Source organism: Mustela putorius, unplaced genomic scaffold (assembly GCF_011764305.1).
Source record: "Mustela putorius furo isolate JIRA1106 unplaced genomic scaffold, ASM1176430v1.1 tig00000145_pilon_pilon_pilon, whole genome shotgun sequence".
Classification (NCBI taxonomy): domain Eukaryota; kingdom Metazoa; phylum Chordata; class Mammalia; order Carnivora; family Mustelidae; genus Mustela; species Mustela putorius.
Window position 1 is genome coordinate 37650256 of NW_025421294.1, and position 24826 is coordinate 37675081.

The 24826-nt window shown below is 49.1% G+C and overlaps 1 protein-coding gene across 3 annotated transcripts in view; it reads left to right on the forward strand.

The window, feature by feature from the left end:
• STK10 (serine/threonine kinase 10) overlaps positions 1–24826 on the forward strand; it is a 118866-nt gene that overhangs the window by 45052 nt on the left and 48988 nt on the right. For 2 of the 3 annotated variants that reach the window (XM_004737603.3, XM_045075606.1), the window contains exons 3-4: positions 7491–7539; positions 12233–12382. In XM_004737603.3, the coding sequence (XP_004737660.1) occupies positions 7491–7539; positions 12233–12382 (199 nt within the window). Of the gene's footprint in view, positions 1–7490; positions 7540–12232; positions 12383–18492; positions 18513–24826 lie in introns of those variants that run through there. The other variant, XM_045075607.1, reaches the window with a different exon arrangement.

A 24826-nucleotide genomic window follows, 5' to 3' on the forward strand; every position in this document is an offset into this window, starting at 1 on the left:
TAGTGAGATGGCATCCTCATCCTCCTCTTTGTTCTAATTCATCCTCATCATCTCTTGTGAAACGTGAGATCAGATGCTTTTGGTAACAAGTAACAGAAAATCTCAAACTAGCCTAAACAATGGCAGAAATTAATTGGCTTACATATTTTATTTGAAAAGTACAGGGGAAGGTCAGGTTTGAGGGGGATTTCGAGTGCGGCTCAGTAGTGCTGTGATTCTCTCTGCCCTCCTCTTTGTATCAGCTGTGTCTTCAACATAGGCTTCCCTCATGATTGCAAGATGGCTGCCTACAAGCGTCAAGGCTTTGTGCTTCCTAATTGGCTCCAGAGGGAGATACCATGGCATCCTACACCACAAAGCAGAGCTCACTAGCTTGGCTGTGCTTAGACCAGCCCTGAGCCAGCCCTTAGTGTAAGAAGCAAAGAATTTCCCTTGAATGAGTTAGGCCTCCTCTCCCCACTGAGGATGGGTGAGTCCTACTCAGCTATCCCGACTGTTTCACAAAAGTGAAGGAACCAATGCTGCATATGCAGGGGGAGGGAAGCCATCATACCTTACCCTTTTGGCTATTTGCACCAAATCCACTGTTCCTCTGCTTTTCTAGCCTTTAGAAATACCGTATCCAGGGGGGATCCTCTAAAGCAGAAACCTATCTGTAACACCGCTTTTTAAAACCCTTTGGTACCTTTCTCCAGACATACACACAGAGCTTTCAGAGTCAAGTTCATATATTTGGAGATGTTCGAATTCTAGTTCCAGGTAACATTTGTGACCCACTCTCTTCCCATTCATTTGAACTCCTTGGAACATTGTACGATTCCCCCTTCATACTCTTCCACTCTGCTTTGCCTCTGCACTTGCTGTATGCTTCCTGCAATATCTTTGTCCTTCTTCATTTGGCAGATTTGCCCTTCAAAACCAGCTCTTCTCTGGGAGGCCCTCCAGGATGGCCACAGGATTTTAGGTGACATAGTCACGATGTGCCTGTACTGGTCTCTGCCTGTGGTCTTGGGGTAGGGACCTGTCTGGTTCATCCTGGGTCCCCCGTCCCTAGGCTTGTTATACACAGAGCTCAGATAGTGTTTGTTGATTGAATATGACTTTTATGGCCCTGCTGTACCTAGCACTGTGGAGCCCCTGGAAGACCCTTGGTTGGTGCTTATTGATGGTTTAAACTGATCACAAACCTCACTTCTCCTGGTCCTGAGAAAACCCTGAGCCCCAAGTGGCTTGCTGCTCTCAAGGGAGTGTGAAGGATGAGTTTCTGATGGTTTTAAGAAGTTGGTCCTTGGTACTTGCAGCTTTTGGAATTGGGGCTTGGTGAGGGCTTAGAGGCCTTCAGCTCTGTACCCAGGAACCCTTGATCCTGAGAAGCCTCTTTACATCCTCGGACACAGTGAGCACAGGCCTGCTGGAGCTTTCATTGTGGACAGGCATAGATCCCCCCACCCCCTGCAGCGGAATAGATGCATCTGTAGCCAAGGGCTATTTTAGGCCAGTTCTTACCATTAAAAAAAAAAGTTTATTTCTAATATTTTTTATTAATTATTTTTATTAACATATAATGTATTATTTGCCCCAGGGATACAGGTCTGTGAGCCATCAGGCTTACACACTTCACAGCACTCACCATAGCATATACCCTCCCCAATGTCCATAACCCAACCACCCTCTCCATATCCCCCTCCTCCCAGCAACCCTCAGTTTGTTTCCTGAGATTAAGAATCTCTTATGGTTTGTCTCCCTCCTGATCCCATCTTACTTCATTTTTTTCCTTTCCTACCCCCCAAGCCCCCCACTCTGCCTCTCAAATTCCTCATATCAGGGAGATCATATGATAATTGTCTTTCTCTGATTGACTTATTTCATTCAGCACAATACCCTCTAGTTCCATCCACGTCATTGCAAATGGCAAGATTTCATTTCTTTTGATGGCTGCATTGTATTCTATCGTATATATGATCCACATCTTCTCTATCCATTCATCTGTTGATGGACATCTAGGTTCTTTCCATAGTTTGGCTGTTGTGGACATTGCCACTATAAACATTCGGGTGCACGTGTCCCTTTGGATCACTACATTTATATCTTTAGGGTAAATACCCAGTAGAGTGATTGTTGGGTCATAGGGTAGCTCTATTTTCAACTTTTTAAGGAACCTCCATGCTGTTTTCCAGAGTGTCTGCACCAGCTTGCATTCCCACCAACAGTGTAGGAGGGTTTCCCTTTCTCCACATCCTCGCCAACATCTGTCATTTCCTGACTCATTAATTTTAGCTGTTCTGACTGGTATGAGGTGGTATCTCATTGTGGTTTTGATTTGTGTTTCCCTGATGCCGAGTGTTGTGGAGCACTTTTTCATGTGTCTGTTGGCCATCTGGATGTCTTCTTTGCAGAAGTGTCTGTTCGTGTCTTCTGCCCATTTCTTGATTGGATTATTTGTTCTTTTGGTGTTGAGTTTGGTAAGTTCTTTATAGATTTTGGATACTAGCCCCTTATCTGATTATGTCATTTACAAATATCTTTCTAATATTTTTAGAACTCCTATTTGCTGATTAAAATGTGGAACATACATACAAGTGTAGACCACCTGTAATCCTTCTCTGGGTGTTGACATATGTGCTTTCATTCCGTTTTCTAGGCACACATACTTAGTGACTTCCTAAGGTCATGAGATGCCTATTTTATTTTTATTTGTCATTATTTTATTAATTGGGATTATTTTGTTAACTAAAGCCCATGCATTTTTTTTTAAGATTTTAATTTATTTATTTGACAGAGAGAGAGAGAGACAGACAGTGAGAGAGGGAAGACAAGCAGGGGGAGTGGGAGAGGAAGAAGCAGGCTTCCTTCTGGATAGGGAGCCCGATGTGGGACTCGATCCTAGCACCCTGGGATCATGACCAGAGCTGAAGGCAGACGCATAATGCCTGAGCCACCCAGATACCCCAACATTTCTTTTTTTTTTTTTTTTTAAGATTTTATGTATTTATTTGAGAGAGAGAGAGAGAGAGGGAGAACATGAGCAGGGTGAGGGGCAGAGGGAGAAGCAGGCTCCCTGCTGAGCAGGAAAACCGGTGTGGGGCTTGATCCCAGGACTCCCAGATCATGACCTAAGCCGAAGGCAGGCGCTTAATGACTGAGCCACCCAGGCACCGCCGCCTTCTTCCTCCTCTTCTTTTTATTTATTTTTAAAGATTTTATTTGTTTATTTGACAGGCAGAGATCACAAGTAGGCAGAGAGGAAGGCAGAGAGAGATAGAGGGGGAAGCAGTCTCTCTGCAGAGCAGAGGGCCTGATGTGGGGCTCGATCCCAGGACGCTGGGATCATGACCTGAGCCAAAGGCAGAGGCTTTAACTCAATGAGCCACCCAGGTGCCCCTTTCTTCTTTTTTAAAAAAGATTTTATTAGAGAGTGTGTGTATGCATGAGTGGGGGGGGGGGATGGGGAACATGATGGAGAGGCAGAAGGGGAGGAAGAAGCAAATTCCCTGGAGAGCAGGATCCTGATGTGGGGCTCAATCCCAGGACCCCAAGATCATGACCTGAGCCAAAAACAGACACCCAACCCACTGAGCCACCCAGGTGCTCCAAACCCCATGCAGTTCTGTAGCAGTCCCCTGCAGCCTTGCCACTGACAAGCTGAAAGCTAGAGCATTAAGATCCATACAGTTGGTGGGGGGGCTCCTGAGTGGCTCATTTGTTAGGTGTGTCTGCCTGTGGGTCGGGTCTTGATACCTGGGTCCTGGGATTGAGCCCTGCGTTGGGCTCTTTGCTTGGCGGGAAGCCTGCTTCTCCCTCTCCCACTCTCCCAGCTTGTATTCCCGCCCTCACTGTGTCTCTCTGTCAAATAAACAAAAATAAAATCTTTTTTTTTTTTTTAAAGAAAATATCCATATAATGCAACCTAGTAAGAACTATGTTATGAACGGGACCTTTTTGTTTGTTTGTTTGTTTATCACATCAAGGCACTAAGATGTGAAATTTTTTCAAGCCAAAAGGATGTCTATCCTCTATGTGAGAGGATAGGCAGTATTTACACGAAGGTTAATGGGCTATCACTCTTACACATATGTGATTAATAACAAGGAATGCTGTTCTTTCAGACTTGGACAGGATAGTCATCAAAATACTATATTGGGGTCCATATGCAAGTTGTGAAATATCATGGGTTTAATCCTGGCATGGAACCAAAAGCTGATACCTTTATTCTCGGGAATAAAACTAAAGATAAGCTCAGAGCTTCTCAGCAGCCAAAGCCATCTGTCAATCAATCAGTCAGTCAATCAGTCAATAAATTTTTAAAAATTACAAAAGGGAAGTGCATGGGGTCATGGAGCTCTTGAACTGCGGAAGAAGGAAGGATTGGGAGGATGCTCAAGCTCTCCTAGTGCTGAACCCTGGAGAGGCTGGTCAGAGGGACCTTGTGCAAGGGTGTTGTGTAAGGGAAGGTTTCACTAACAGAGGCAGGAAGTGCCCGGGTTTGACCACCGATTGCACTGACTCTTGATGATAACAGCGGGCATGCAGATGGGCTGTAGTTCTAGGAAGGCATAGATTTGTGGGAAACCTGAGTAACATGGTCTGAGTGTGACAATGGCTGGTAGTTTTGTTTGCAAGAGATTCAACAGGAAAGAGCGTGTTGGTTGCTGTGGCTTGGTTGTTGTGCTTTTGTGTCGAGAATCTCATTTTACAGCCTTGACATTGGAGGTAGAAGTTAGTGCCATTTTACAGATGAAATTGAGGCTCGGGGAGATTCAGTCACTTAATCAGGGTCACAGAGCCAATTAAGAGGCAGGACTTGAATTCAAGTTCATCTTGTCCTTTTCAACTTCAGGCTGTTGGAGAAGGGGGAAGTGCCTGAGCCTGCGGGTGTGTTCACTGTGTGGGCGGAGTTGGGCCTGTTCCCTAAACACCACCTCATCCAGTCCTTGCCAGTCACTTGGGTGATCCTGAGTATCCTTCCATTCTGCAGAGATGGGGGGTCATTACCCAAGGGCACACATAGTAAGGGCTGGAGAGGCAGAGCAGGGGCTCCTGACCTGGGTTTGGTGGTAGCCTGGGCTGGTGGCGCGGGGGAACTTCAGTGTTCGAGAATTCAGTAGAATTACATGCAAACGTGTTCCTGTTTGCATTTTTCTGGGTGAGAAGAGAGAGGATATCTTTCATGGAGTTTCAAAAACCAACACAAGAACAGAAAAATCCCAGACATTTTAGCTTAAGGAAGTAGTCTTAGAAACAGTTTGTACTGACTGAGCCCCATCTGGGTCCCTGTTGCCCAGCAAGGCTTGTATGACCTGTCATTCTGGTGGGGTTTGGGTGCATATCCCCCCATCATACAGGCTGCTCGGATAGTAAGTGGTTTTGCCTAATGACCATTTTGCTTCTTTTCCACATTGCCTTTCATGGCTGGGGCTGGACTTTTCTAGTAGTTTGTAGGATTTTTTTTTTTTTGCCTCTGGAGCTGAGAATTCTTGAGAGGCAGAACAAGAGGCAGTCCTGCAAGAGGCCTGTGCCTCTGTCTGGGTCACGTCTGTTCCCTGACCGCTGGGAACATGTCTAGTTGGTTGGTGGTTGGTTAAACGAAACAGTAAATGAATGAATGAATGAGTGAGTGAGTGGGAAAAAGAAATACCTTATCTCATTCTTTTGGGTTGTAGAACATTAATCATCTCTGATGGCTTTTTTCCAGGGTCACTGTAGTGTTAGAAGTTCCTGGGGAGTACTGGCCAGGCATGACTGGAGTTACCCTGGGCGCCTCAGAGGCCACATCCTTCCTTCCTGGCAGGAGGTGGTGTGAGAGCTGGCAGTGTCCCGTACGTGGCTCTCTCCCCTGGCGTGGAGCCTCCTGCAACAGAGTGTAGGCCTGTCTCCTGGAGGCCCCGCCCTATGTTGCTGCCCCCAGTATCTTGTATCCTAAAGTCTCTGACCCCCTCTTTTTTTTTTTTTTTTTTAAAGATTTTATTTATTTGTCAGAGAGGGAGAGCTATGGAGAGCACAAGCAGGGGGGACGGCAGGCACAGGGAGAAGCAGGCTCCCCGCTGAGCCAGGAGCCCGATGTGGGACCCAGGATGCTGGTACTGTGACCTGTGCCGAAGGCAGCTGCTTAACTGACTAAGCCACCCAGATATCCCTATCCATGGTCCCGTTCTTGACCTGCTGTGGTTTCTTGCATCCAGATGTAGCCCATCCCCCAAATATAGCCCAGTGGTGGGGCCCGGTTAAAAACCATGTTATCAGCGGCCGCATCTTCTGGCTGAGAAAATGTGCTCCGTTGAAGTCACTTGCCCAAAGCCCTAGCTAGAGAACGGTGGCCTGGGGACCTGGGTCCAGCCCTGCATCACTGCATCCGTATTTTACATTGCCAGGAAGTCTCTGGAAGGTCTGCCACAAGATGGAGACTCATGGAAACACTGAGGCCACTCCTCCCTCCTCTGGCTGGAGAGTGGCTCTGGCCCAGCGGGTATGGCTGCGGTTTTCTTTCCCATTGCGAGAATGACGGGCCCCACTGCACGGTGCCTGCCTCTGCCAAGTGGATTTGGAGGGACTTTGCGAGCAAGCAGGGCCAGGGCCTGGAAGTGGGAGGAGATTTCAGGAGTGTGTGCTGTCCTTGGTGAGGCTCTTGCCCCTCCCCGCCTGCTCGCTTCCATCATCTCAGGAAGAAGCAGCATCTTTGCACATGTGATAGGAGCTCAGGGTAAGCGAGAAGGAGCGAGGATGGGGGAGAGCCAGAGAGGGGGCCCTGGCTTGACACCAATGGCACTTTGCAGTCTTCTTGTCCTTCTGTGGCCCCTGTGCGGGGCTGGGAGCCCCTTGAGGGCCTGGGTGTCTGGTTGTTCTCTGGGACCTGCTACCTACTGGGTGTGTGATGAATGAAGGAACGCATGTATAAATGAATGACCGGGGGAGTTAAGAAAACTTTCTAGTGCAGGACTTCCACTAAATAATCTGTGGCCTTGGTCAATCCCATCCCCTTTCTGGGCCTGGATTTCTTCTGCACCTGAGCTGGTCTTCAAGGTGCCGTTCCAAGCCAGCGAGGGCCCTGGCCTCTAGAAGATGGAGGAGAGGCAAGAGATGGGTGCTTGGATTCCACGAGGGCTCAGCTGGCTTGGATGTGGGCAGAGGGGTCCTCTGAAACTGCTGGTTATGGAGTTTAGGAAGTGGGGAGCTGGCAGGTGGGGACACAGGAGGAGGGGAGGAGCGGGGAGGGGGCAGGTCTGGTGGCAAATGCTGTTTGTGCTGTTTGTGCTGTGGGTTTCCACGGCAACTTTTTTTTCCCCCTGAAAAATGCCCAGCAACAGCTCTGGATTATAGAGCCTCCTGTGTGGGTTGGGGTCAGATTAGGGGAGTGTAGACTGGACAGGCCCTGGGGCAGGAGGAGGAGAGGCCATCGAGCCAGGGCATTGGGTGCTGCCTGATCCTGCCAGGACTGGGGTTGATCCTGGGCTGTGTGCCCCGCTCATTGTTACTTTGCCTTGTGTCTTCTGCAGATCATGATCGAGTTCTGTCCTGGGGGAGCCGTGGACGCCATCATGCTGGGTGAGTCTTCCTTGATCCAGTGCAGTGGTGCTGGGGCTGGGACTGATGTCTTTCACTCCCTTCTCCCCAGCAAGTCACATGGCCTGTTTGAATACCTTTATGTTCAGTCCCCTTTTGGAAGCAGGGGCTCGGTTCCTGGAGAGAACGCAAGTGCTCATTAGAAAACCAGCTCTTCCTGTTTGAAAAGAAGGCCTTGTGTCCTTGAGCTGGTCACTCACCCCCTCAAGCCTTGTTGGCCATAAGATGGGTGTGCCCCACCCCACAGCACCCTTAGGAGGTGAAAATGAGACCCCTGAGGGAGGTTCTTTGAAAAATGGGGCCCCGCCCATTTTGTAAGAGCTTAATGGGGCTGTTACTGGGTTTTGATATCCCATACAAGCTTGAACAGTTGTGAATAGTCACCGTGTGACAGAGACTGGTGGGTCCTTTTGTTTATAGGATCCAAGTGTTTCTATTTTATTCCTGACCAGATTGACACTTTAGAGGGGTTAAGGAGCTGGCTGAGAGTCCCATAGCAGGACTGAGATGGGAGCCTGGGTCTTGCTGGCCTGATGGGCAGTGAGTGAGGAGAGGCCAGGGTTCTGGGGCCCCAGAACATTGAGAGGCAGGCCCAGGCTTGTGAGGCGGCTCTGGAGAGGGGAGGTTTTCTGTATTACATAGAACCGTTCAGCCACTCTTTTGTTATATTTCCCCCGAGTTATCTCAGGAATCTCCTGGGTTTGTGGCAGCCCTTCCCAGAGCTATGGAAATGCTGGCCTTCCGTGCAGGGCCCCTTACCACTCCCAGGGGTCTTGGGGAGGTGGTGACGGTGGGTGACTGGATGTGAGTACTTATGATACAACCTTTGGGTGTTCCTTCTTTCAGCAGAGACTGCCTTTGAAGATTTTCATTGTTCTAGGTAGAATTAAACAAAATATAAATGGTGGTCTTGTATGAGTTGAGATTCTCTGTTATAAGGTGATCAAAGAATGTTTAAATTGGTTTAGTGGGGAAAAAAGGTGGGAGATGTGGGAGGGGGAAATTTATTTGTACAAATAACTAAAAAGTTCAAGGGTTTCTGGCTTCAGGCATAGGTTGATCTAGGAGTTCTTTTGTTGTTGTTGTTTATTTTGTTTTTGTTGGGGGGGGGTTTAACGTTCTCAGAAGAACTTGGTTTCTTTCTCCAACTCTTGGCCCCACTTTTCTCTGTGTTGGTCCCATTCTCATGATAGCTTTCTGTTCATGGTGACAAGGTGGCTGTAGGAGCTCCAGCAATCATATTTGGATTCTAAACAGCAGGATAGAAGAAGGGAGGGTGGGCCAACTTGACAAACACACACCCCATTTCCACTTTTTACAGGAGCTGCTACAGAAGCCCCACATGACACTTCCATTTACATCTCATTGGCACATCTGAACAGCACATAGCTGGAAGAGAGGCTGGGAAATGTGGTCGTCTTGCTGGGTGGTCATGTGTTCAGATACTAAAAAAGAAAGGCGAGTGGGAGCCGCGTAGCAGCTTCGGCCTCTTGAGGTGTACAGCTTAGCTCAGTGAGGCCTGCGGGAGTATGTCAGAGATGGAAGAGGCGTTTATACATACCACGTCCTTGACCTCATTCATAAGTGGGGCAGGACCCACTAATTATGAATGAGCTGTGGCTCAGCCTGCAGGCACTTTTACTCTCTTGCTCCCTGTTTCAGTTCTCCTGGTGGATCTGACTGCTCCAGCCCCAGGTGGTTTTCTCCCTATTGGTGGCAGCGGTTAAAGGAACATCGCCACCAGCATTCTAGAAGTCAAGGTGGAAGAAGAGAAGGTGGGATGGGGAGACCTGACAAGATGAGACCCGGCCCTGGTTGCAGCTATGTGATGAGGAATGGACTCTCCCACAGATGCCTGCCCTGCTTAGACGGACTTTCTGCCCTTAGTATCTCCCCATCACTCTGCAGAGTCACACAGAGTGATGATCCTGGGCTTGGGGTCCAAGAGACCTGGGGTTCATTCTAGGTTCCTCTGCGGGGTAGCTGTGGGGCGCTGGGCTGGCCCCTTTGCTAGACGAGGAGAATACACATAGTGTGTTACTGTATGGCCCCTGTAGTTAGTTAACACCCAGTGTTTTCTCTGATCTGCTTGGCCTTACTTTGCCAGCTCTTAAACATTTGGCTCTCAGCCCTCCTCTGGAAGAAGGGGGTTTGTCGGGGGGGACTGGCTGGGGTTTCAAACAGATGCAGGATTCATCTGCAGTGTTGCAGATTTTTTTAATAGGAAGAAAATATTCATTTATTGCTGTGTAATCAAAAATTAATCTGAAGAACTTAATCTGTATGATTCCAATTATGAGACATTCTAGAGAAGGCAAGACAATGGGGACAGAAATCAAAGTAGTGACAGCTCAGGGGCTGGGGCTGGGGGTGAAGTGTTGATCACACACAGATTTGGGCGAGTGATGGAAACATTCTGTATCTGAATCCTGGTGGTAGTTACGTGATTAGATATGTTTGTCTAAATTTGTAAAATTGTACATCTAAACAAAAATGAATTTTACTGTCAATGAATTATATCACAGCAGACTGGGCTTAAAAAAGGCCTACTACCTTACTGTATTGGGTCACTGTGAAAATTAAATCAAAGAATGCATCGAGTCTCTAGCTCCATGCCTGGTACGTTGGTAAAGGCTCAGAAAATGGTGACCCTGGGGCCATCACCATCATCAGCACCCCCACCACCACTGTGCTTATCTGATTTCATTTATGTAGAGAAATCAGCCATGAGCAAGTCACATTTTGACATCTAAAAAAATTGCAGAGAATCTAGCATAATCTCAGGACCAGCGTAACAGTAATTCCCTCTTGCTGACTGTCCTTTGTACTGAGGAGTGGCCATGCTTTATGGCTGGAGCCCTGCCTACCTCTCTTGTCAGCATCCCATTTTATGGATTAGATGAAGGCCCAGATGTGTGGAGCACTTTCGAGAAACCGTATAGCTAATAAGGGGCAGCTCCTCTGTTCAGGCTCAGACTGGGTGGTCCTGATGCAGCCCCCCCACGGGTCTGAGTCTGTCCATGGTTTGTGGGGACATGGGAGTTAAGGATGATGCCACAGGGAGGGACAAGGGTTATGTAGACCCCAGAGAGGGACCCTTGGTAGGGTGTGGGGCCAGGCTTCCCAGGGCAATGCTGCTGGCTTCTCCAGCCTGTCTGGTGTATTTTCCCCAAGCCTGCGGGATCTGTCCTGGAGGATTTCTGGCCAGATGTGGTAGTGGGAGGGGACAGAAGGGGAATAGTCAGGGGGAGGTCTGGCAACAGTGCCCTGGCTGGCTGGCCCTGGAGCCTGCGGCCCGAGGACCCCGCAGGCAGAGCAGTGGAGGCTCACTTCAGCACAGGTGGCTTGATGGAAACAAGCACTAAGTAATCACGATGACCAGCAGGTCAGTGAGCTCAGGGTGTGGACCTCGAGTTTTCTCATGCCCTCCCTCTCTCTCCACCCACTCAGTCCCCCTTCTGTCGTTCTCACCTCCCTCAGCCATTGCGTGGGGAATGCTTCCTCTCCGAAGCCTTGGCTGGACACGACAATGACGGCCCTTGGCCGAGCTCCCCGCCTGCTCCTGCTCCACTGCTAGCTCTTCCCTCAACCCCGCTAAGGAGAATTTCTTAATTGCAAGAATCAGATTGTCTCTGCCTGCTTAGAAAGCCTCCCCTGGACTGCCCATTGCATTTCAATTAAAGTGTAACCTTCAGAGATCGCCTTTGAGGTTCTGCACAATCAGGTCCTTCCGACCTCTGACCTCAATTCACTTTCCCCTTACCTTCCCCTTCAGTCAAAAAGGGTCCTTTGCACATGCAGTGCGCCTTGTGTGGAAAACTCTTTGTGCCCCCCACCCACTCAGAGAAGGGCCCTAAGGATCTCTAAGCGGACACTGGGATGTGCCGCCATGCGTGTGTCTCCCCGACCAGCACACAGAGGCTCTTGACGACAGCCTTCCCACCAGCCCTTCACCTCCCAGTTCCACCAGCCGCCAGCACACATTTCTTTAATACCAGCCCGTGTCAGCCTCCAGGCCTTTGCTTCTGCTGCTTCCTTGACCTGGAATGGCCTGGAATGACTTGGAATGCCCTAGCCCCACCTTTCCACCTCTCAAACACCTGTTCTTCCTACAAGACACAGCTTGAATGCCCTTGCTTCTGGGGAGCCCGCTCATTTCCAGGCAGAAGGGCTTGCTGCCCAGCCTGCCCATCCCCAGCCCCCATCCAAATCCCACTCTGTTCTGAGCTTGGCTCACTGTTCCCGTGCCCCTCTCAGTGTCCCTGCGCCAAGCATGGAGCCTGACACGGAGTGAGTTTCCCCTCACTGCCCAGTTGCAGAAGGGATCTTGCCTCTTGGAAGGGTTTCGTTGATGAACCTGAGCTCTGAAGCAGGCTGGCTGGCTTGAATCTGAGATCTGTGAATTTCTACCTATGTGACCTTGAGCAAGTGTGTTGATCTCTCTGAACCTTGGCTTCTTCATCTGTCAACTGAGGTAATGACCATGCCTGCTCCATAGGGTGACAATGAGGACAAAATAGGTAACATGGGAAGTACTTGGAAGTGAACTTGGTACACAGTCAGTGATCCGTGATGCTTACTGCATTTGTATTTCTTGGACCTGGCACAAGCCTGACATGCAGCCTGCCTGCAGTGAGTGTGTGCTGAGTTGACAGTGGTTCTCCTCTCTTTCCAGAGCTAGACAGAGGCCTCACGGAGCCCCAGATTCAGGTGGTTTGCCGCCAGATGCTAGAAGCCCTCAACTTTCTGCACGGCAAGAAGATCATCCACCGGGACCTGAAAGCTGGCAATGTGCTGATGACCCTCGAGGGAGATATCAGGCTGGGTAAGGGGTGTCTGTGGGTGAGGATGGGAAGGCAGACCCCACGGTGCCTGCTGGGGGTCATCAGCCCGGCCTCTGCGGGCAGGAGGGAGTATGTGTGAGATCCTCACTCCCATGCTGGCCCAGGCTGTCTTACCTGCCCTGGGCCACAGAGCGCAGACTGTTCCCATTGGCACAGTCTAACCCACTGGTTCTCAACTGAGGGCGATTTTGTCCCCCAGAGATGTTTGGCAGTGTCTAGAGCCATCTTTGTTTGTTACAGCTAGGGCCAGGGGAGACTCTTGGCATCTGGTGCGTAGGGGCAAGTGATACTTGATGTCCTGCAGTGCACAGGACAGCCCCTTGCCACACAGGGATCCCGCTGGTGAGGCTGGCTTGCGAGGCTGGCTTGCACTGTGGGAGGTGCTGGTCTGACCCTTTTGGTCCTGCTAATGATCAAGAGAATTTGAGTGAGCGCAGTGGACAGAGGGATGAGTCCGCCTCCATTCACAAATAGAAAATAGTACATCAGACTTGAGCTTTTTAAAATAAATATAAAATGTATCATCTTAGCTTTGAAGGACACAGGTCAGGGGCATTAAGTACATTCACGCTGTTCGGCAACCATCACCAGCATCTGTCTCCATAAACTTTCCATCATCCTAAACGGAAACACTGTCCCCATTAAACACTCAGCCCCACCCAAGCCCCAGCCCCTGGCAGCCTCCATTCTGCTTTCTTTGTCAGATTTTGACCACTCTGGGGACCTCATATAAGTGCAGTCATTTGTACTTTGGTGTCTGATGTATTTCACTCAGCGTCCTCTCCTCAGGGTTTATCCCTGTTGTAGCAGGTGTCAGAAGTTTTGTGTTTCTCATACTTTAAAAAAAAAATTATTTTTTTAATTTTTATTTATTTACTTAAGAGAGAGAGAGAGAGAAAACGATAGAGGTCACGGAGGGAGAAGGAGAAGCCGACATGCTGCCAAGTGGGGAGCCTGATATGGGGGCTCCATCTCAGGACCCTGACTGAGATCATGACCTGAGCCAAAGGCAGACGCTTAACCGACTGAGCCACCCAGGCGTCCCTATACTTTTTTCTTTTTTTTTTTTTACCAAAATAACACACACATGCTTGCTTGCTCCCACCACCACCTTTCCTCGTCCATTTCCAGGGATGACACTTTTAACTCTTTTCATGTTTCCTCTTGCATTGATAAATAATGTACTTGTCATGCTTTTTCTTAAGTAATGATCTTTATTGTGTGATGAAAAAATAATGAAGGTTTATTAAATAAAAGTTACATAGTACAGGAAGGCTTAGAGGGGAAAACCAGGAAGTACCTCCAATCTCATTATTTAGTTGTTGGCACTGGTGGTCATCCCAGATAAGGTCTGCGTCTCTGCCAGTGGGAGGATGTACAGAGAGGTGCTGGCAGTGGTATTAATGGCAGAGAAGAGGATATGCTCTTATTTACCAGTTGGACTGCATTCCACTCTATTTTCTAGTAATTCCTTCCTGGTAGCGAAAGTATTCATTCATCTGCACACCCCCGCCCCTCAACCCTCTCCTTCCAACATCGGAGTGTCACTGTTGTCGTTCCTCTAGTGGAACCTTTGTGGCTTTGAGGAACATTTGAATTCTGTCAAGAATTATGACAGACTGCACCAGTGTTGAGTCTGTGTGAGGACTACAGGGATGGGCATGAGGGTTGGCACAAAATGGTACAGTACAATCAAGGACATCTTCCCTGCAAGAGGGCAGCTCCCAACACCCTTGCTTGGAGGGCTCTGAGGCTCAGATAGGGTGGGGACCTACCTGCCTTGGGTCACAGAGCTAAGCAAGGACAGAGCCAGAGCTGATCCCAGGGCCACTGGCTCACTTCTCAGGTATGGCCCACATCAGTGCACTCACTTCCGTGTGTACTTGGAGGGGATGGATGGGTTAGGGAAGGGCTGGCCGTACAAAATGTATGCAAGGCTGGTAGGTTCTCAGATTTAGTTCATCTTAGTGCTTTGGAGGCTCCGACACTCACATTGCTGGGTATAACCCAGGGTTTCTGTCTGGGGTGGGGCCCAAGAACTTGCTTTCCTTTCCTCCCCTCTCCTCTTCTTTTAAGATTTATTTATCAATTTGAGAGAGAAAAAAAAAAACATGTTGGGGGAGACACAGAGGGAGAGAATCTTCAAGCAGACTCCCTGCTGGGGGTGGAGTCGGGCATAGGGCTCCATCCCACCACCCATGAGATCATGACCTGAGCTGAAGCCAAGAGTTGGATGCTGCACTGACTGAGCCCCCTAGGCACCCCTTGCATTTTTTTTTTTCAACATTTCTTTTCTTCCTTCCTTATGAGCTGGGACCAAAGGCTGGGCAGAGGGAGAGGAAAGAAAGAATCTCAAGGAGGCTGATGCAGGGCTCGACCCTAGGACCCTGAGATGATGACCTGAGCCAACATTAGGAGTTGGATGCTTAATCAGCTGAGCTACCCAGGCACCCCAGAACTTGCATTCTAATAAGCTCCCACTTGCAGCTGATAATGGGGGCACACTTTGGTAAGCACTGCTTTCACCCCCCACTATCCATGTGCAGCATCAGCATTAGCTGGGAGCTTGTTAAAAATGCTCTGTCGTCCGGAGGGTATGGTTGGTTCTGTCTTGAAACCAGCAGTATGAAGAAGTTTCTCATTTCGGGCACAAGAGGGTCGCACTCTGTTCTGTGTCCCAAAGACTGGAAACCCTGATTCATGGAGGGTCTGTGCCTTTTGGGGTTCAGCTCACATCCATGTGGCTGTTCTCCCTCCTTGTTCATTCTTTCACCGGGAATGGTTAAGAGCATGCACTCTGTAGTCAGGGAGTTCAGAGTTCAAATCCCAAGTCTGCCTCTAGGTCTGTGACCTTGGAAAAGTCATTTAACCATGCTGTTTTTCCATTTTCTTATCTGTAAAATGAGAGTGATGATAGAATGTCTGTCACAGGGTCAGGAGGCCAGTTACAAGAAAGTACATGTGTAAAGCCCTCTGTAAAGCCCAGCTGTAATTTACTATTGTTTCCTTTAGTGTCTGCTGTGTGCCAAGCCCTGTGCTGGGCAAGGAGGGGAATGAGACCCTAGTCCTTCTACTCTGCAGAGTTCTCAGGTAGTGGGGAGGTAGAAGGGAGCCTCAGGGCTGGGGAGGGAGATGGTGCTGGGGTAGGGAGTGTAGGGAGAGGGCTGATCTGTTCTTCCAAGACCCTGGGCCTGGAGGTTTGGGTTTGGAAGAGACTTTGAGGGGAGGATAGTTTGAGCTGAGTTATGAAAGGTGGATAAGGATTTGCCGGGTAAACCAGATTGGACAGGGGAGTCCAGGAAGAGGAAGCCTGGTGGGCAGGGGCATGGAGATGAGAAACAGGGTATTTTGGGGGACTGATAATACAAGTAGTGCATGTTTATTGGGTTTATGGAGCCCCCACTAGATGCCAGCCATTAGAGGAGGCACTTTCTAGGCACCTCATTCAATCGGCACTCCAGGGGTATTGGGCAGGGGTGTGGGGAGGGTAGGGACTCTACCAGCCCAGAAGAGGCCACTGAGAAGCAGTAGTAGGGTTGGGCCTCAGGTCTTCCTGACTCCTCAGCCCCCATGGACAGGCTCCTTCAGGGGTAGTGTGTGGGTGGCTGGGGAGGGGTTTGGTTGGGGAGTGCCTAGCCTTTAGGCTCAGGGAGTTTATGGGGGGCAGAGAAGAGAATCCCTTTGAATCTGCAGGACTCGAAGGAAACCTTCAGCTCAGCCTTCAAGAACTTATCACTTGGAGGAGGCAGAACACAGCAAACCCTGGTCAGGAGCAGCCAGTCAGCGCAGGGAAGCCCTGGCAGGGACAGGGATGGAGGAAGGGGCCCAGCAGCCTCGGGCTGAGATATCCCTGGGGGTGCTCATTTCCCATTTCCATGCCCCCCCTTAAGCACCCCCTAAATCTGGAGGGCGCTGACATGCTGAGCAGACTCCAGAATCTCACTCAGAGCTTAGCAGCGGGTGGGATGGAAGCAGATGGGTGCATCGGGTTTCCAAATGACTTGGCATATGCAGTTGAGAAAACCAGGAAGCCAATCAGAAAGGAAAAAAGTTCAGGGAGAGTTGAGGGTGAGTATTTACACAATTCTGCTGAGCTCTGGGAGTGGTGGGGTGCAGGCCTGCTGAGGCCTGTTGTTCTGTTTTGGAAAATCCCCCTTCCCCCTTGGCCTGGGATCTGCAGCCTGACGGAGCAGTGGAGGAGGCCTGGGGGAAAGGGTGACAGTTTCCTAGTGTCTTGGAACTGTCTTGGGCCCCTGAGCCCCCCTGCCCCATGTCTTTATATAACTCAGGGATACAGAAGAGAATTGCTTAGCAGATCTTTCTCCCAAGTAAGGGAGTCACTTCGTTGGAGACCATAGCTGTGCTGCTCCCTGGAGTGGACATAGAATGAAGAAGCGGCAGGGTGAGCTGAGCAAAGCGGGGGTTCTAGGCACACACAAGCCTGGTTCAGATCCTGGCTCTGCCACTTTGAGCTGGAGAAACATATTTAATACCAAGCCTCAGTTTCTTCATCTGTGCAATGGGTGTAACAGCAGTTTCGCCTCACAGGGCTACTGTGACCACTAGGGAGAGTGTACAAAGGACTGGCATGGGTATCAGACTTCCTTGAGATTCATTTGATAGTTGCCAAGTAAAGCTCAAGTTCTAGCTCTGAATGGACGTGAAGCAGTTCTTGATGACTGGTAGGAATGCACTAGTGTGGAGAGCAGGGAAGAGGGTCTGTGCCCTGAGATGGTTGGGATATGAAGTTGGGGGGTGGACTTTGAAGTCTGAAGACCTGCACTCTTGTCCTGAATCTGCCACTTCGCATTAGAGGACCTTGGGCAGTCACTTAAGACTTTGGAGCCTCGACTTCTCAAACTCAGGGGTGTGGTAATCCATTTCTGTCTCACAGAGTTGGTGTGACAAGTTAGAGAGTGTATGCAAAGCGTCTGTGGGTGTCCAGCACATCGGAGAGGTGGGCGATGTTGGGCCTAGGAATGTCTCAGAGAAGCTGCCATGAGAGAGAATGTTCCCTGTTCTCCAGAGAACCTTTGTTCCTCTCCCCAGCTGTGCATCTCTGAAAATGGGAGGTGAATTTTACTTTAGGGGTCTTCCAAGTCCCCAGCAGAAGTCTGGACTGGCCAAAAAATCACAAAGCCCTGCACAGAGCCTGGCATATAGAAGGTGCTCAGATCAGTAGCAGCTTCCAGCATTGCCATTACTTTTCGTTTTATTTACTGGAGGGTTCCTAGTTCCCAAAGCCCCCTTGGTGCACAGGGGGCCTGGCAAGTGGGCCTGGCAGCGACCAGTTACCTGCCTCTCACCCCCACTTTGACCCCCACCCCAGAATTCCTGTGTGTTGTTGCTGGCATCCTGGTGCCCTGGTTCTTTCACTCTGGCTGCCATGAACTGAGCCAGTGTTTGATAATATAGAAATTCATTTAGTCCTCAAAGACCATTCGTAACATTTTACAGAGGTGGGATATCTGGCTTTTTTTTTTTTTTTTTTTTTTTAAGAGGTTAGCTTAAACCGAAATCATACAGCCAGTAAGAGGCACATCTGGGCTTCAGACCAGTGCATCTGGCTTCAGAGCCCACGTGCTTAACCATTACTCTATTTTAGATTCTTGGTGCTAGTGATAAGAACCGGTCTTCTCTGATTTAAGGCAGACAAGAAAATGTGCGTGTATGATACACGGAACTGTGATGGTGAAGCGATACAGCTGGGCATCCAGGGCAGCTGGACCCTGGAACACAAAAGACTCTCTGGTCTGCCCTTCCGTGCATGTCGGTTAGGCTCTCAGACCAGACCGCCTCACAGAGCTTCCGGCAGGGGCTAGTTTAAGTTTTCTCAGGATCACCTCCTGCAGGACCAACTGAACCTCACCATTTCAGGTTTTGGAGCACGTAATCCCAGTGTAGTACTCTGATTGGCTTAGCCTGGCGTAGGTGAAGATCTCTGGACCAATCAACGTGATCCAGTAAGGAGGGCTTCTCTGATTGGCCCAGCTCTGGCGCTCCCTGAGAAGGAAGGCGGGGTTGGGTAGCAAGATGGAAGCCTTGCCCAGCTGCTCCCTCTTTCTCTCCGTGGAGCAGCGTGGTTGGGGTGGGTCGACGGTTTTCCAGAGGGTGAGAAGATTTGTACTGGCCTGAAAAACAAAGTTGTTATCCACTTAGACTGGCGTGGCCTGTTGGAAGCAAGAACAGAGTTCTGAATGTGTGACTGAGGGAGAACATACCAGAAAAAGACAGGGTTCTGTAGGAGAGGGGAGAGAGGGAAGCAGGAGGGCTGGGGGGCTGAGGGGCTGAGGGGTGAGCGGGAAGACGGGGGCCTCTGTAGTGCTCACGTGTGTTTCAACAACAAGAGAAAATGAACACAGAAATGGAGAAGTCGAGCAGTTGGGTCAGTCTCCTATTTGGCCAGAGATGCGATGTCTTTAGTAGGTGGGGGAGACTGAGGCTCAGAGACAGGAAGCAGTTGGTCTCAGAATCTTCTCGCCTCCCTGCCAGGGACCGTTTCCATGGCACTCCTGGGAAGGCAGACCGTTCTGATAATTAAGAGAAGTCCCTTGGGAGCCCTGGTGGATCCTCCCTCTTAATGAGCTGGTGTGGTAATCCAGAGGAAGAGGGCCCATGGGCTTCCAGGGCTGGGGGACGGAGCCTTTGCCTTCTCCCATCCCCACCTCCGTGTCAGCAGGCCCCACACCCTCTCTAGGCTTCGCTTCCCGGTGGGTCCTGTGAGGACCCTGGCTTGTGTTGGTCCGCAGGGCCACCGCTGGCATTTTAGATGAGACAGTGTTTTGCCTTGGGAGGCTCAGTGTCGGTGGCTCTGTCCCACTAAATGGCAGGAGCACTCCCCTTCATTGTGACGGCCAGACGGCCCCCATTCCTTTTCCTTTTTATTTTTTTAAAAATTTTATTTTTTTACTTGAGAGAGAGCATGCGAGAGTATGTGTGTGAGCAGGGGGGAGGGAGAGGGAGAAGCAGACACCCTGCTGAGCTGGGAGTCTGATGTGGGGCTTGATCCTGGGACCCTGGAGCCATGACCTGAGCCCAAGGCAGACTCTTAACTGAGTCACCCAGGTGCACCACCCCCTCCAAATTCCCTTTCAAACATGTCTTGGAACATAGGTACCATCCCTGGTTGGGGACCATATAGAAGGTTCTCAGACTTAGAATTCCAGGGTTTCCCTACCCACGCTGGCCTACAGACTCACTGGCCAGGGGTGGAGGGTCCAGGAGGGCAGGGGGGTACAGAACTCTTATTGGACAGTGGTTTGCCTTTAACTAGCTTGACATTATCTGGGAAAAGGCTCCTCTTGGATTCTTTTGGTGGTCTACAGTTAAGGGGACGGATGAGAGATTTTGTTACATATATTCATATATTCTAAATTCACAGCCTTGTGTATGTGTGTAATATATAATTGTTCTTATGTATGTAATTTTTAATTAAGAAAGGAAAATATGGTATTTACATATGTATAGGAAAATATGTGCAGTGATATTTAGTGCAGCAGTATTTGTAACAGTAAGAAATGAGAAATGATCCAATTTACTCCAGTAGAGGATTAATTAAATAAGTTATGGTACAATGGAATCTTCTTTAGCTATTGAAAATGAAATTGTAGAAAATGTGTAATCTCTTACAAAAAGGTATATGTATACGTGAAGGGACAAAACACAGCTGCAAAATAGCAGGTTTAATCTGATTTCATTTTTAAAAAGTATTTTTATTTATATATACACTTTTATTTATATAAATCTGGAGCTATATGCAGCAAACTCATAAATGTTTATCCCTACCAGGATTATGGAGACTTTCTCATCTGTAAATGTTTGAATTTTTTATAAGCAGCATTGCCTTGATAACAGGAAGAAACTATATATAAGTGAGTATATAGATAGATGCAGTCATACAGACAGTTTGCAATAAGACCCACAATGAAGGAAACAGAAGTCACTCCTGATGTTGAGAGAATGCACCCTGTAGGTCCCCTTTCGGTGTTTTTTTCTGTGTACAGAGGACTAGGCAGTGGTAAAGAGCACAGATTCAACGTCCTGTCTGTCCTTAGAGCTGGGTGACAGTTCGCAAGTTCCTTAACGTCTCTAAACCTCAGTCTTCTCATCTGTCAAAGAGGAATAATAGGGCACCTGGGTAGCTTGGTCGGTTAAGCATCTGCCTTCTGCTCAGGTCATGATCCCGAAGTCTTGGGATTGAGTCCCCATCTGGGTGGGTGGGTGGGGGTGCCCAGCTTAGCAGGGAGTCTGCTTCTCCCTCTCCTTCTGCCTGCTGCTTGTGCTCTCTCGCTCTCTGTTTCTCTCTCTCTCTCTCTCTCTCTCATTCTGTGTCAGAAAAAAGACAAAACAAAAATCTACCTTAAAAAAAAGGGTGGGGGAGGGGGGCTGAGAGAGGGGGGTGGGGTTATGGACATTGGGGAGGGTATGTGCTATGGTGAGTGCTGTGCAGTGTGTAAACCTGGAGATTCATAGACCAGTACCCCTGGGGATAAAAATAAATTATATGTTTATTAAAAAATTAAAAGACTTAAAAAAATCAAGTAAAATGTTTTATTAAAAAAAGGGGGGTGGAGTCATAATCTTCCCTGTAATAATCTACCCCCAAAGGGTCACGGCTGTAAACGACATGCATAGGGATATACAGGCTGATGATATACAAAATGATATGCAGGGGAGGATCGAAGTGATGGGCGTATGTCTGTGCAGCACTGTATGCCTGCTCACTTCTCAGTAAACAGCAGTGTTTGTTAGAAGTGTTGGCTGGGTGTGTGCCGCGTTTCAGGGTTTTCTCTCTCCGCTGCGGCCAGTGTGCCTTCCATCCAGCGTGTGCAGCTCACCCCCTGGCAAGTGCGAGGTGCTCTCACCACATCCTGGCTCCCACTGGGTTTTACTCAAAAAGCAAGAACAAAAACCCACAAACCTGAAGAACTTTTGCTATGAGCATTTTATCTTCTTAAACCAGAAAGGCAGTAGGTACTCTTTATAAAAAATATATATTTTGGGACGCATGGGTGGCTCAGTTGCTTAAGCAGCTGCCTTCGGCTCAGGTCATGATCCCAGCGTCCTGGGATCGAGTCCCACATCAGACTCCTTGCTCCGTGGGGAGCCTGCTTCTCCCTCTGATTCTGCCTTCCACTCTGTCTGCCTGTGCTCGCTCTCGCATGCTCTCTGACAAAGAAATAAATAAAAAATCTTAATTAAAAAAAATATATATATATTTTTAAAGATTTTATTTAGTTGTCTGACAGAGACAGCGAGAGAGGCAACACAAGCAGGAGGAGTGAGAGAGGGAGAAGCAGGCTCTTCGAAGAGCAGGGAGCCCAACACGGGGCTTGACCCGAGCCAAAGGCAGAGGCTCAACGACAGAGCCACCCAGGCATCCGTATCAAAAATATTTTAAAGAATAAAAGTGTCTCAGGGCACCTGGGTGGCTCAGTGGGTTAAAGCCTCTGCCTTCGGCTCAGGTCATGATCCCGAGCTCCACATCGGGCTCTCTGCTCCGCGGGGAGCCTGCTTCCTCCTCTCTCTCTACCGGCCTCTCTGTCCTACTTGTGATCTCTATCTCTCAAATAAATAAATAAGTTTTAAAAAAAAGAAGAATAAAAGTGTCTAAAGGTAAAAAATGTAAGATCCCCTTGGTGTGCTCACCCAAATCCTCCTTCCAGGGAGTTGGTGACAACATATTAAGTTTGACGTGTAACCTCTCAACCCCTCTTCTGTGTGTGCGGTGTGTCTGCTCACACGGTGTGCAGAGGTCGTTCTTTTAAAAGACAACTGTAATCACACTCTACCTTCTATCATATGCATCAATTAGTCAACAGCATGTTCCAGGCAACATGCTAGGGATAGCATCCCACATTAGTACACACGCATGCAACCTCATTCTTTTTAAGGGCTGCCTGGTGGCTCATGGCTGGACTGTGCCATCATTTAACCATTTGCCAGCTGAGCTCTAGCAACAACTTGGCAGCTTCCAATTTTTGACGCTTTCAAATAATGCTTTTGTAAGTTTCCATGTATGTTATCATCTGGTTTGGAGGATCTATTTCTAGAAAGAGAATTTCTGTCAAACATATTTCTTAAAAGCCAGTGTTCTTTTCTTCTAGACTTCAAAGGTGGTCTAGCAAAAGTCTGGCAGTTCATGTATTTGGTCGTTCCTTTGGGAACAGTGTTCCATGGGCCCCATGTGGTGCAGAGGGAGCGGCTGTGGACAAGGCAGAAATGGACCCTTTCCTTATGGATGTGATAATTTACGAAACACTCCCCACCCACCTGCTGCCCTTGTTTCTAATTCTTGTTGTAAAATGGGAGAAGGAGAGAGGAGTATTTTTATTAGAACAGACTGCCTGGGGGAACCCCCTTTGAATTGTCCAAGCCCATACTGCATTCCCTGAGCCTGAGGTCCATTGCTGCAGGGAGGAGCTGCCTGGGTGGGCCTGATCTTGTGTGGCAGAAGGGGGAAGTAGCAGCTATCCCAAAGGCTGGCTGGGAGGGGTCTGGGGGACCAACTGTGTGTCATTGTGAAAGTTGGTGGTTTCTGTTTTTCCTCTTTCTTCTCAGACAGGGATTGGAGACCCTGATAGGGGAGTGGCAGCTCCTGCCTGCCTCCTGGGAACCTCATGCTGGGTCTGAGAAGCAGTCACTGCTGTTTCCAGATTTCCTGGGATGACAGGGCCAGCCCTTACTGGTGTTTGCAGGGAAGGTGGGCCCCAGGCCCTGTAGGAAGGAGGTGAGCCGGGCACCGCCATTCTTCTCCAGGAACCCAGAGGGGTGGTGATTCGTCCTGGCCTCCCAGGTAGTCAGCTACAGAGCCAGTTTCTCGTCTGGGTTTCCTGGTTTTGTACCTCCCTCTTTAGCAGCTGTTGGTCCCTCCCTGGGCCAGATGGTCCTCCCAGGCCCGTCATCTGCTGCTATCTAGTTAGCTGGGACTGGGCTTAGAGACCAGTTTTCCTGACGGCTCCCAGGAGCCGTAGCTATGCCCCAGCCTAAAATTCTCCCAGCTCACCTGCCCCATGGCCAGAGCATTTACCAGGAACAGGGCTTGGGGCCAAGTGCTTTCTGAGTGTCCTTTAATCCTCATGGTGACCCTGCAAAGTAATTCTGCTAGTATCACCACCCGTGTGTCACACACAGGGATACTTAAGGTTGGAGGTTTGCTAATTGTCCCGTCCCCTGCCTGTCTCCAACTTAACTGCTTCTGCCTCCCCTCCCTCCAGTCACGTTACCCTGCCCCTCCAGGCCCTTCCACCAGATTGTTATCCCTGTCTGGAAATATCTTTCCCCAGATCCTGACCTCCGGTTTAAAAAAGCCTCCCATCTGCCCCTGCCCCCACCATGAATCACATGGGGGTGTGTTGAGGGCCTGTTTTCATTGCTAGAGTAAAAGCCACATGAGGGTGGAGATTTGGGTTCAGCTCTGTGCCTAGAACTGTGCCTGGCACAAAATAGATGTTCAATTAATATATGTTGAATGAAGGAACAGTGTGGAGGCCCTCAGCTGTGTTTCCTCCAAGCCCTCCCTCCCTCCCTGCCCTGTCTCACCTCCCTGACTGTGGACTCTCCTATCCCTGTGCTCCCCTCTTACACAGTTAGGAATAGAGATTAACTGGTGTTTGGTGGCTATCTGCTTGCACCACTAAACTTTGAGCTGCCCAAGGGCAAGGCCTTGGTTCACTTGGTTCGCTCTTGGCTAATGTCTGGCTCTGGAAGTCACCCCAGTGAACAGGTGAATGAACCAGTGAAATAGAAGAGCCAAGACTCGAACCGGCTCTCTGGTATTCAGACCCCCCACTTAGCATTGTGCTCCTTCCTGGTTTGAACCAGTTGGTCTGATTCAAGCGCTCCAGAACAGCCCGTGTCCTAGATCTGTGCTTCCGGCCAGCTCCTTTCTAGAGCTAGATGGAGGCTTCCTGTGGGGCTGGTAATTATGTGGCTTGGCAACTTTTTGCATTAAGCTTCACCAGTCTGCTCAAGATGTTGCTTCCTTCTGAATTCTTATTTATTTATTTATTTAAAGATTTTATTCATTTTTAAAAAGATTTTTATTTTTATTTATTTATTTTATTTTTATTTATTTATTTTATTTATTTTAATTTATTTTATTTATTTGACAGACAGAGATCACAAGTAGGCAGAGAGACAGGCAGAGAGAGAGGAGGAAGCAGGCTCCCTGGACTCTGGGATCATGACCTGAGCCAAAGGCAGAGGCTTTAACCCACTGAGCCACCCAGATGCCCGATTTTATTCATTTTAGAGAGAGCACCCTAGGAGGGGGAGGGAGAGGAAGAGAATCCCAAGCAGACTCTATGCTGAGCATGGAAGCCTACATGGGCTCAGTCTCATGACCTTGAGATCATGACCTGAGCCGAAACCAAGAGTCAGATGCTCAACCCACTGAGTCACCCAGGTGCCTTGCCCTTCTCCTG